This window comes from Fusarium poae (genome assembly GCF_019609905.1).
Source record: "Fusarium poae strain DAOMC 252244 chromosome Unknown contig_1, whole genome shotgun sequence".
Classification (NCBI taxonomy): Eukaryota; Fungi; Ascomycota; class Sordariomycetes; order Hypocreales; family Nectriaceae; genus Fusarium; species Fusarium poae.
The window spans coordinates 787,808-800,253 of NW_025408659.1; the positions used below are offsets into that span (position 1 = coordinate 787,808).

The following is a 12,446-nucleotide window of genomic DNA, read 5'->3' on the forward strand; positions in this document are numbered from 1 at the left end:
CGGCTTGACTTACGCGGAGTCTGACAAACGCCATATCTGATAACTAGCAATGCCAGTACCAATTTTAGTCAAGATACCTCGAGCCCAATCGTAGTATACGCTGAATGAATGGCATAACATGAGCATATACATCTATTGTGGTACTATGTCTGAGTCAGGTATATATATTCACCCTGGAACAAAATCTGTATTATTCTGTAGTTAAACCTCGAATTGAAAGTATATTAAGCTATGGTGATTGCTTGTGACTTAATTTTGTCTTGAATGAAAGCCTTACCGCAGCCCCCCATCGGTAGTACCACTTTCAATTATGCCACTGCTTCGACTTAATAAAGCTCCTATCGAGAGTCCTGAGAATTACATAAGACATGTTATTACTAGATGACCCTAAACTGGCAGTATGTTTCTGAGATAGCCGTACTGGTAAAGAATATCGGCCAAAGAGACATACAAAGTTTCAAATCGCTTGGTATGGGCAAATAGGCCATCGAGAGGCTTGACAAGCAGATGCCTGATACACCATCAGAATTCGACCTGAAATTCACCAGGATAGTGGATCTGGTTATTAAAACCATTCTTCCTGCTCTCGAGAATCCAAGATAATACGTTTTGACCAGGAATGATCCGGCTACGTCCATTGTAGAGATAGAGATAATTAAGAAGACCGATAGCGAAAGCTGAAACTATGTAAAGATAAAACAATAGAGGAACTTCTCTCGGGCGGAGTGGGCCAAGGCTTGACAGAGGATGCGAAGGGTCTCCCATAGATTTATATGTTCAAGTCACTTGATACCACAGATTCGAATGGGCGATTGAGTGTCTTGACTAGAGAAATCTTTTCACTGTACATGCTGGCGGAGACGAAGGGGCAAGGCTCTGTCGGTGGGGATGTAGACACATGAGGCTGTCCATTCCTGGTCAATGTCACAACTCCACCTCTCTCATGTCCACTTCTCTTGCTCCCTCTGCCTCCTCGCCTATCTCCTTTTTATCTCTTTTTATCCCTTTCCCTCCTTCTCCCTTTTATTCTCTCTCTATTTCTCTCCTTCCATCCTCGTCTTTTCTTACCGAGTCTCATTTATATTCTCTTTCTATATAACGCCAAGCCTGATAGCCCGTCGAGTAATCTCGATCACTGTCGGGTGCAATATTCTAATCACAATCTGGTTATCGGAATGTCTTGTGTGAACATGTCATCGATCTCTATGTTATGGTAATCTCGCGACAGCAAGACGCGTTCCATTAAGGAATTGTGATCGTAACTTAGAATGCATGGGAGTAAACAGAAACGTCTTGACAAGTGGGAAATACCTTAGTACTGGAAGATCCCTGCACATTTCAAAGAGAAAGAATAATGAAAAGACAAAAGGATAAAGCCAATGATCGCATAGAAAGGATCAGGTGGTACCGGGCTCAACTAGCCTTTGAAGATCTTTGGTGATAGATCAAAGCTATAGGAATGAAAAATACAGTATCGAGTACATCTTGAACCATCTTGGCGCCCACCTAACTAGCAACTACTTCCATTCAAGACAAACCTGGTGATAACTTTAGTAAATTAGTCACCAATGACCAACGACCTGACTTTCTGCCGCTGGAGAGCTATCATCCCAGAAAATCGTATGGGTATAATTTGGTTTAGAATACATGGACCACTCGTTAGTCAGACTGCTCAAAAGGATTGCAGTGACGTTAGAGGGCATCAAGCGATGTCAATGCAGATCGGGTGTTTCAACTAAAGCCACGAATCGCAAGTTGCCCTTGCCGTTCTGATGCGATTTTTTGAATTCCTGGCACGTCGGTCTTTTGAGAATACGAGGCACAGTTTTAATTGCACAAATGGTTGTTGGGAATAGAAGCCCATCCTTGATGCTGGTGATTGACCTCTGACAGGTTTGAGACATCACAGAAGGAACCGTTCCCGCGACCATTCCGCTGCATCATCTTACACCGTTTTTGCACCCTCTTCCACGGGAGTGTTGTTCCAAGATGATGGAAGAATAGCATCCCCTTTTCCTTCACCACTCTCTTCATCATATGTCTTTCCCCTCGGACTGATTGCTTCGAAAAACGTTTTCCATCCATCGTGACATTCCTGTGTGCTTGTGGGTACTTCACGGCGTGATAAAGGCGGTGATTGTCCTTCTATTTGATTGCATGGAAGACTTGGTGAGAGGATCCCTGAGAGTGTCGTTCATCCTTCCATTGTTTTCACAAAAGTGCTGGGGTTTACGTCTTTTCAGGGGCGGTTGTGACGTATCATCTTCTCCTGGAGCGGGTACCATAGAGTCAGTCTTCCTCGAGTCGTTCGCGGTATGCACTCCCCCGATAGCTTCGCCATCGGCATTCCTTTTCTTAGAGTTTGGGTTATCCATAGTGAGCGAAGAAGGCGTCTCCTGCATTTTGATGTGTTGCTGCCTAATTTCACGTCACGTTCTAACCTTTCTTGAATATTGCGGACTCGATGAGGGATGATAGATATTGGAGGAGATTTGTCGAGAAGACTTTGCGATTTGGAAATGTCGACACCAGTATGTAAAAACATTGAGCTCCGTTAAATGTAGTGAAGATGCGCAGCCGGATCACATCATCGAGTGATCGAGCAGGACAATGGGGATACCGGAGATGGTCGTGCACAGATGAGGTGTCTAGAAGTACCTACCAGGTATTCAAGTCGGGAACGCGCCCCATTCCCGCTTCTGCGCCAATCACCTATCCCCAACCATCCTTGTCTACTGCCACCTCGGGAACCGTGCCTCCCCCTTTCTCTCTCGAGGAGGTAAGTCAAAGAGTGAAAAGAGCCCTCCTTCCTAAACAGCCCAATATCAACTAGCAATCATCTTCTTAATTAGCTATCCTCTTCGCAAAAGTGAACAATGATGGAGCAGCTCGACCGCTTCGGACTTTACCTCAACCAGCCAGAGCCAGCGATCCTATGCATTCAATGCAAGTTCGCCCTCAAGGCCGATGGAGACCGTGTCTCGCGGCACCTCGGAGAGCGGCATGGTATCTCCAAGCTGGCTCGTCGAGGGCCTGGCTTATTCATCCGAGCTCTTCGCCTTCCAGACCCAAAGACACTGCCAGTGCGGCCGGATGGCTCTTCACCTCACCCTCACCTCCGCATCCAGCAGGGCGCCGCCTGCAGGCATTGTGGGCTCCGATCGACTAGTCTCGAGGTTCTCTCTCGGCACCTAAAGGAAGTCCACCCCCAGGACATCCAGCATAGCGGAGGACGCGGCTTCCCTGAGAGCCACTGGCTGCAGGAATCGCTAGCTTGTTAAACATGGATCACGGAATGATAGCTACTGTTGCGGTATCTGTCGATCAACCGCTCCGGTCCCCGAAAACTGTGTTCTGTTTAATGAAAGGCACGTTGGCTGGGGCTTTCTCCTCGATGACCGTCAACACGATAGCCCTGGTTTATATATAAATGCCTTGTCGACCTGCAGCAAGTCTCTGCAAATAAGGCAGACCCTGCAAACCAAGCAAACAGCACACTTCTCTCACCTACGCACAACTATCCTGTTCCTTCTCGCAAAATGCCCTCGTCGTCGCCTTTTATCCTTCTTTTGATCACTCTCATCCTCGCCTGTGTCTCTTATCTGATTTCTTCAGCACGACTTGTCTACTGGCGGCACCGCCAAGCACGGCGGCCGAGAACAGTAGACTCCTCACCATCACAGACTTACAAGGAACAGCACCCTAGGCGCTATCTTTGGCGGATGTCGCTGTTCATACTTGTTATATCTATGACAACATCAGCTCTTGCAGTTCCAGCCTTGATCAAAGGCGACCCTTACACCACGGTACTCGCAGCTTGGATTATAGTTGCGAATTGGTCTCATGAGGTGCACCAATCTCGATGACAAGATTAAAGCACATGGCTAATGAATCCACGCAGGCTATCATTTCAACGCTCACAGGGCGGAAAGGCATGACGATGTTCAAGCCCCGGCGTATCTGGTCTGGTTTTATCATCGCTGGGGCTTTTCTCATCGTCGGGGTTACAATCCGACTACTCGATATCTCCAGTTACGGACTCATAATCGCAAGGATATCGGACAGCGGCTACCACCTTTATTTCATCTGGGAATGGATCAACGTGGTTGCTGCGAAGGGACAGTTCCAGTCGGGAAAAGAGGCCGGCTTGATGGTGAAGACCTACCTTATGGCTCGTATTGTCTTAACTATAGCGGCCTCTGTGTTCTTGCTTTCATCGTCCAATGATTTCAACCTCATGGTGCGCAACAGACCACACGAGCATAGAGGAATTATCGCTGACATACTCAAGGCTACTGCTACCATCCGTGGTGCGCACAGTGTATTATATACCATATCGCTTGTCCCCGCAGAGTTACATCGGAGTCCTGAGGTTGAGGTCGAGCTGGAGTCGCACGGGAACAAGTCAACTTCACAGTGGCACCCCGACAAAGACCAAGGCACCCCAGATTACGCATTCCGCGTACCTAGTCAAGAAACGCTGGATACTGTGTGATCATATTACAGTGTCAGGGAGTCTCATTCTATTTTGTTTGTTGTATACTCTCTTGAAGGTCCCTCCTTTGCCGTTGGGTTCTAAACGTTTGCTTCAAGTCGACGAGGCTTGTTCAAAAGGCTACCTAGTCATGAATTATCGATCAACCTATCCAACCCTCCCGAATCCCTTGCCGCCTCACAAGATGCGCGTGGAATATATGGATGGCTGACTCTATAGACGCAATGCGGAACCGTAGGACGCCGTAGGTCCAAGAACGTGCGTCTTCCATACTACGCTCTAGGCATTCGGATGAACTCCTAATCGCAAGGTGGCCTTCCGACCTTGGAGACAAATTTGAGTTCACGCTTTTCAAGCACGTAATGATGTCTCCTTAGAGATAGATTAAGATTGCACACATTAAACGAGGTAGATTGGCAGGTCATCAAATAAAGCAACCCTCCCGGTCGGGCATTACGCTTGAACAACGACCCCGTGAAAAAGCTTTCAGGTCGCATTGAACATGTCAAGAAGTCCTTTACTCACTTCCTTCTTCACACCACGAACATCACCACAACAGTGGGATGAATTACCTTCTCACGCAGAGGCCACCGCTTATGACACAGGCACGGAGATGGTTTGGCATTTATTGATGTAAAGAGCCTGCAGCCCGGGGACCGCAAGCTCGGAAGAACATGGGTAGGATCCCCAAGTCCTTGCTATACAGAAGGATTTCGGTCTCCCTAAACTTCCAGTCCTCCTAATATGACCTCGCAAGGGACGAACCAGCAGTCTTCAACTGCAGGCGAGAGCGGTCTGGACACCTGTGACATCAGATGCAGGTACCACAAAAGCCAGCTACTCGTATCGTCGGAGGTAAGAGACCGAATTGACAGGGCCGACGGCTCGTTCGAAACACTGCACAACCTAGAGGTTGTATGCGTTATCATCTACGACCGACTACGACACGCAGCTGTCACACTACGTTGTTGGCTGACTCGACACCTTCCTCGTTTCCACCACTCCATCCTTCGGTCGGGAATGCGACGCACAGTCTGGTCCTACACCCAGTTCGAAAGGCATGCCCACTCCACCGCCGTCAGACTCGGCTCAAGAAACACCTAGAAATAATAGAAGGCGATCCCCAAATCGGCCTCGACAGGACGATCCCTGGGAAGACAACACGAGCTATGACAGCCCTCTCAACGACAACCAGACACCTACCGGTCCTGCAAGAACACTTCGGATGACGATCCCGACCCGGCCCTTTTTGAAACCTCCCTCTTTACCTCCGTCATCTTCCGCGTCTTCGAATTCAAGTCGTTGCTGATGTAGCAGTCCTGTCAAACGCTCCACGCTGGAGCTCCTCCAGAAGCCTGTGAACTTCGTCCCCACTATACGATCGCATTTCCGAGACAACATGCAGGAGACATACAACAGCATATCCGACATCGCAGACGGTGAAAAGTTCATTCCCAATGCAGCCCAAAAAGAATTAGAAGTCAGTGATGAAGAAATCCGGTCGAGATATTTGTTGGATCACCCTGACAACGAAACTCTGTCCTACATGGAGGAACATGCTGCTCTTGTCAAGATTAAGGAAGCTGCGGTTTCTCGTCAGATACAGGGAGCTTCAGAATCTGCCTAGAATGTAGACGTTCATGGGCCGCTGTTGGAGCTTGCTTTCAAGCGGTTTGAGTCGGTGAATCGCGAGATTCTGACACACGCGAGGATCAGCCCGCCCTTTATCCCGGAGATGCGAACGGATTCATTATACGATATAATGAGGTATAAGATGATCGTTCGGGGGACTACAGTGCGACCCTCGGCATCTACGGCTCAACATATCAGCCAGGTGATAGACGCTCTACCGCACGAAAAACGATCTATCAACCAGACGCCATATGGGCCCGTCGGGAACGATCCGATTGCAGTACCCATGGAGACAAAGATCGCAAGTGGGCTTATCGAGGAGGCCAGGATTCAACTTGCATTGTGGGTGGCGACGTGTCATAAGCGAATGGGTGCGCTCCGAACTAGTGAAGAGCAAATCATTACATCACCGATGATTATGGTTATGGAGAATGCATGGAAGCTCATGTTTGCATTTGATCAAGGCAATGCAATTGTGAGTAACATTACACAGTCGTTGGCTGTGGCAGGATAGCTAATCGGCCTTTAGCATATCGCGGAGCAGATAAGGATAGGCGAGACCAGCAACTTGGTCGGGCTGTACCGCATCGTTGGGATACTGAGGGAGCTGGCTCTGCGGATGGAGACTGAGTTTGTCACTTGGCTGGAACGATGGCTTGGGGTCGGATGACCAGCAGCCAATTCTGCAAGTTTTGCATACTGAACGAAGAGGACAATAGAGATGGTTTCGCAGATATAGATGTCTGTGGCGACGCTGCGGCTCCCGAAGCCCTAGAGTAATCCAGGGTTCGGATCAATTCAACGAGCATCAATATAACACCTCGTTGATAGATAATAGATGATTACGTAATGACAGGTGGGTTGATTGATAGAAGTTGATAAACAAACGACATTGATTGATAAATGTTGGTATCCGTTGATAGGTGTTGCACCCATATTTGCTGACAAACCAAGCCTCTAGCTGTTAATCCTCAGATTCTTCGACATCTGGTATCATGTTGCCCGTCCACTTCAACATTGGATCAAGATCCTGGATCACACCAGCGTGGTACCAGCTCCGGATGGTCTGACAGAGTGAAAGAGTATCGGCATGCAGTCGGTTGCGCAGAGGAACCACCATGTGACCGGTGACGCTAAACAGACGCTCGACCTCAGCACTCATGGGAAGTACAGTGTGTAGATCTAGAGCCATGCGTGATAGCCGAGGGTATTTTTGCCTTCTCTTGTGCCAGTAAAGACGTGGGTCCTCCACATGCTTATCGCCTGCAGCGTGATCATGCTCCCATAGTTCAAACTCATCCGGCTCAGTTGCCGCTGGCGACGCACATGGTGACAAGGAGGCTGACGTTTGCCCGCTGACGTCTCGCCTTTGCTTTTTGAAGTTTGTGAATTTGTTGGTCGAAAGACGAAGGGCTTTCCTAGGCGGCTCGAGGACGTCTTCAGCGTCAATCGGCAAATCTTTGTACTGTTCACGCCATAGGCGGTACACCTGTTGCCTCGCTGGGTCGATCCAGTTGGGGTGATCTTCGTACCACCCGTCGAAAGCGTCCCAACGTTTCCCAGGATTCAGAACCGCGGCAGCGTAGATCAATGGTGATTCACCCGCCTTCGCGTAGTAGGAATCGAGCTTCTTCCACGCATTGTTGACGTTCACGACCAAATGATCACCTTCAGGAAGACCTGCCACGATGCCCTTCGCAGTCTCGAGGCCGTCGAGGAGAAACTCATATGCATCAAGGATTTCCCAACTTGCGCCATGAATCTGGTCAATGGCTTCCTCGCCAAGGCTTCGCTGTTTCTCGCGAGACTGGGAGTCGCCCTGCAGGGATTTGATGACAAGCTCAAAATTGAGAAGGATGTCATGGAGAGCTTGTATTGCCTCCCAATCACTCTCTTCCAGCCTATTGCCTTCCTGGAGAAAGTAGGGTTCTCTGACGCCCTTCCTCAAGTTGCCGCATCTTGTTCGGTTCTCAGAGTCGAAATGTGCCCTAGCCTCGAATATGAAGGTATCGTAAAAAGGCTTTAGTCGAAGCGCGCGTTGCATCATGTAGAATTGCGAAAGCCATCGGGTGGCATTGTCGGTGACAACCTTAACTGGTTTATGGGCTTTGAACCCAGAGTCTTCTGCTGCCTCTCGAATGCGGTGCTCCTGGGCCGAGATAAGCTTCCTCGTCCATAGGTCTGACCGATTGACTTCTTGACAGAAGTTGTGAAGCTTCCCAATGGGTCCTCTCTTCCTCCACTGCTCGTGTTCGCGCTGCACAGTAAGCAGGCCATCGTTAACATCCCGCTCGAAAGACTCATAATCTTGGCCGAAAAGAAGGGCCTTTACAACCAAATTTATAACATGACCCAGGCAGCGAACTCTGCGCTCTGGCCAATGAAAGCCCAGGGCATCCCCGATTTCCGCCAAAGCCGTATCGTTGTTCGATGCATTGTCGACAGTGAAATATCCGATCTTCTTCTCGATATCGTAGGAGCTGATGACTTCGAGAACCGCAGCGGCGATATTCTTCCCAGTATGCCTGCCATCCATTTCAGGCAGACCAAGCACAATTTTGTGGGGTTGTGCCTGTCGGTCGCGATATACGGCACTGACACCATAGAGTGAGAGGCCGTTTGTTGAAGTCCAGCCATCAAAAGCAAGATGAACTTGACCAGAGCTCTCCTGAAGCGTCTTGGCTACCAGCCCCTTGTTTTTCTCGTATTCGCGAAACGCAATCGCCCGCACGCTCTTGTCGCTGATGTGCGCGCGTTGGATGCCGACCGAAGGGCTGAGATACTCGAGGACTTCGCGAAGAAAGGGATGTTGCGCGGTGCGGAAGGGCAGGTTGGCGCTGACCATCCACTTGACCATCTTGCGTTGGAACTCCTCCTTGTTGAAAGAGGCAACCAGTCGATTCGCCATAGCTTGCTGATTCGCGTCGTTGACGTCGAGGCCAAAGAACGAAACGACCGACATCTGATCCGCCATGTCATGTGGACGTTTCAGAGTATTCGGTACGGTTCGCTTCGCGCTCGCGTTGCGCACGTTGTGGAAGCTCGAGAGATGTAGCTCAACGTTGCTGAGGTTTCGAGGGTCGTAGTGTGAGGGTCGAAGGTCTCGCTTCTTAACGCAAAAGCCGCAGACCCATGTGGCACTGTTGCCCGCCTTTGAGATATCGAAGCCGAACTTCCATACCCATTGTCTTGTAGATGACCTGCGTTCACTGAGGGTGTAGCCTTTGAATCGTTCGAAGACGAAATCATGATCCTCGTCAGTAAGGTCCAGGGGGTCAGAACCTGTAAAGTTGGCATCATGAGCGTGGGGATGAGGGGAGGCTGATTTGCTTCGCAAAGGCGTTGACGGTGTGGATGATGGAGCAATGGTGGCCGAGCTCTGCATTTCGTCAGGTGGTTGCTGTTGGCGAACGCGTCAACGACGCGTCTCGTTGCGCGCGAAATATCTTGCCTCGGTCCGCCCACCTACCCTGCAGTCCGCCGTCAACAAACATCAACTTCATCAACGTTGATGCCATCTCGTTGAATTGATATGTCTTGGCGAGTAATGAAATTGATTGATAGATATTGAAACATCTCTGACGCCCGTTGATTGATGGTTGATGCTCGTTGAATTGATCCGAACCCTGGAGTAATCCAGTCTGTAGTCGGCTCGCACTGAAGTGGTGGGCGTGTTCCTCACGATGGTCTTCCGTGACTTTGTCTTCATAGCCAAGGAGCCAAGACAGTTGTTTGTTTGGGACGAAGAAACAGGACAACACACGACTACAGTTGTGAACGCATTGGTATGTGCTATCGCTGTCAAGCAAGCGGCGTCAAGAAGCGGGAGTCCGAATAAAAGTCAGCGCATGAAAGAGCCTCCACAGGAGCCACTGGTTGCTGGGGGAAGAGACCATCAACCGAGGATAGTGGTATTCTTGGCATAGGGTACGACGACAGATTTGATACTTGAAAGGGAGTGACGGAGAGAAAGCGCAAGGGCTCAGAGTCATATCTCTCTATATTTTCCCAAGACTCTAAATATAAGAGAGAGTATAATTATATTAACTATAAGATTTTACAACATAGTATAGGAACATATTAAGTATTAACGTAATAGTGCAAGTTAATATTAAGTAAATAACAGAAAGATGTTACGGCCAACAGGTCCTTATGCGTGGAATAAGCACCCACTTTTCGCTCCAATCATCAGCTACCTACCCTGTAGAAGTCGAATGCACGCCATTCGACTTGCATCGAACCGACCTCGTTCGATTTGCATACCTCAAGTATATATACATTCTCTTAGCACTAGATAGAACTTAGCTCATCGGCTATCAGCAAAACTTCTTTACCTGAATACGCCTTACCCGCACTATTCACTATTAAGAGACGACACTTCGCAACGCTCAGTGACAACGCCCTACGACTCTGCCAACATAAACCAGTACGGACTAATTTATCCCTTGGGAACCTTCACCCGTCACAATTTACTATTAAAACTATAAGTTAAAATACTAATTACTATAGGCCATTATTAATATTTATAGATTAATTATTATATAATATTATTATTATTAATAGATTAAATTATTAATTTTTAATAAGTAAGCTTTGTGACGGTTGTGATTCCCAAGGGATAAACTAGTCCGTACTAGGTTTATGTTGGCAGATGCGTAGCAAGTGTCACGTCTCAATACTGCGGGTAAGGCGTATTCAGGTAAAGAAGTTTTGTTGATAGCTAGTGAGCTAAGTTCTATCTAGTGCTAAGAGAATGATATATATGCAAATCGATCGACAATGCAAGCCGAATGGCGTGCGCTTGATAATATGCAAGTCGAATGGCGTACATTCGACTTCTACAGGGTAGGTAGTTGATGATTGGAGCGAAAAGTGGGGTGCTTCTTCCGCGTGCATAAGGACCTGTTGGTCGTAACAAGCTTCTACTATAGCTTAAGCTTTATATTAAACCTTTTAATATATAAAAAATTCTCATAATCTTAAAATAAATATATTAATTTAAACTATTTAAAATTATTTTAAATGCTATAATGAAATAATTACTATATTAATGATTATAGGCCTTAAAATAACTTAAACTCCTTAACTATTATAACTATTAATATTAAGTTTAATAATTAATATAAATACCTATTTAACTGCATTATAAATAAAAATGCCTTTTCTTTTACTATTAATTTAATATCTTAATTTAGCTTATAATATAGGGCATTAAAATAATAATACTTTTATAAAATAAAGTTAATATAATCTATTTTAATAAAAAATAAAAAAACTTAAAATTTCATAGCTAAATTATATTAATATAATATTAAGCTTATTATTATAGTTAGTTATATAAATTATATATTAATAGATTTATTAATATATATACTATTAATATTAATCTTTTTAAGCTTTTTTTAAGGGAATTGATAGGGACGCATGATACTTTTACTACGGACGCATGACCTTACGGACGCATGACTTTTTAAGCACTTTAATTGGCCGAGCCCCGTATTTGTTAGTACACCTTAACCCTTCCTCTTTAATCAGTTGTTCCTCCTATAAACACTTATACATCAGCCAATCAGGACAATTCTGATGTTGTCATCAACACTGCAGATCATCACCTTTGTAACCTAACCTCCTAATGAAGTTGACGCTGCATCATCATCAGATATCAATGCTTTAGCATCACAATGGTCTCTACGCGCCGCCAATCGTACAACTCCGAGTCTGAGTCGTTCAACACGGCAGAGCCGCCTCGAAAACGCGCTCGACTTAGCAGCCAACGCGTCCAGCTAAGCCGACAGCATAACTTTCGCCCGCCTCTTTTAACGAATCCACCGCCGCCCTATCAGCGTTATCCTGCCTCTCGAAATAACCGATGGACCTCTCCTACTAGCAGTGCACCTAGTGTTAGCGATTCTTATGGGTTTGGGGATACCGACGCTCTGGATAATATCTTTGCTGCAGTCCCTGATCGATTACCAAGCTTATTGGTCAAATAAGGATTTTAATATATTTTATTTTACTTTTTAAGTTACATTAACTTTTAATATATATATTAAGTTTCTAATCTATATAGATATTCTATTAAAAGTTAAAATTATTAAAAGGCTTAAATTAGTATTTATTAATAAAGTATAGAAAATTAAATAAGTAAATATTATTATAAAATCTATAGTAAAAATATATAAGTTAAAATAAGTTAATATCTTTAAATTAATAGCCTTTATATTATATATAGAAAATAAGATTAAAATATTAGGCTAGGTTAATATTAAGATTTATTTAGCTAATATTTAAGTATTATAAAGACTTTATATAGTATTTA

The 12,446-nt window shown here is 46.1% G+C and overlaps 5 protein-coding genes across 5 annotated transcripts; 4 read left to right on the forward strand and 1 right to left on the reverse strand.

Annotated features, from left to right (window-relative positions):
* Nucleotides 1-1,945: 1,945 nt before the first annotated feature.
* Nucleotides 1,946-2,402, reverse strand: FPOAC1_013032 (uncharacterized protein; the record flags this gene model as incomplete). The annotated part of the gene is made up of 2 exons (XM_044857374.1): nucleotides 1,946-2,181; nucleotides 2,234-2,402. 2 exons carry the CDS (start codon nucleotides 2,400-2,402, stop codon nucleotides 1,946-1,948), a joined length of 405 nt encoding a protein of 134 aa, XP_044701557.1.
* A 474-nt stretch (nucleotides 2,403-2,876) lies between these two features.
* FPOAC1_013033 (uncharacterized protein) lies at nucleotides 2,877-3,281 on the forward strand (the record flags this gene model as incomplete). Its single annotated transcript, XM_044857375.1, has 1 exon — nucleotides 2,877-3,281. The coding sequence occupies one exon, from the start codon at nucleotides 2,877-2,879 to the stop codon at nucleotides 3,279-3,281; it is 405 nt and encodes a 134-aa protein (XP_044701558.1).
* Nucleotides 3,282-3,539: 258 nt separating this feature from the next.
* On the forward strand, nucleotides 3,540-4,495 carry FPOAC1_013034 (uncharacterized protein; the record flags this gene model as incomplete). Its single annotated transcript, XM_044857376.1, has 2 exons — nucleotides 3,540-3,848; nucleotides 3,902-4,495. 2 exons carry the CDS (start codon nucleotides 3,540-3,542, stop codon nucleotides 4,493-4,495), a joined length of 903 nt encoding a protein of 300 aa, XP_044701559.1.
* Nucleotides 4,496-5,555: 1,060 nt separating this feature from the next.
* FPOAC1_013035 (uncharacterized protein) lies at nucleotides 5,556-6,797 on the forward strand (the record flags this gene model as incomplete). The annotated part of the gene is made up of 4 exons (XM_044857377.1): nucleotides 5,556-5,767; nucleotides 5,813-6,090; nucleotides 6,130-6,602; nucleotides 6,657-6,797. The coding sequence occupies 4 exons, from the start codon at nucleotides 5,556-5,558 to the stop codon at nucleotides 6,795-6,797; spliced, it is 1,104 nt and encodes a 367-aa protein (XP_044701560.1).
* A 5,011-nt stretch (nucleotides 6,798-11,808) lies between these two features.
* On the forward strand, nucleotides 11,809-12,120 carry FPOAC1_013036 (uncharacterized protein; the record flags this gene model as incomplete). Its single annotated transcript, XM_044857378.1, has 1 exon — nucleotides 11,809-12,120. One exon carries the CDS (start codon nucleotides 11,809-11,811, stop codon nucleotides 12,118-12,120), a length of 312 nt encoding a protein of 103 aa, XP_044701561.1.
* Between the last annotated feature and the right edge of the window lie 326 nt (nucleotides 12,121-12,446).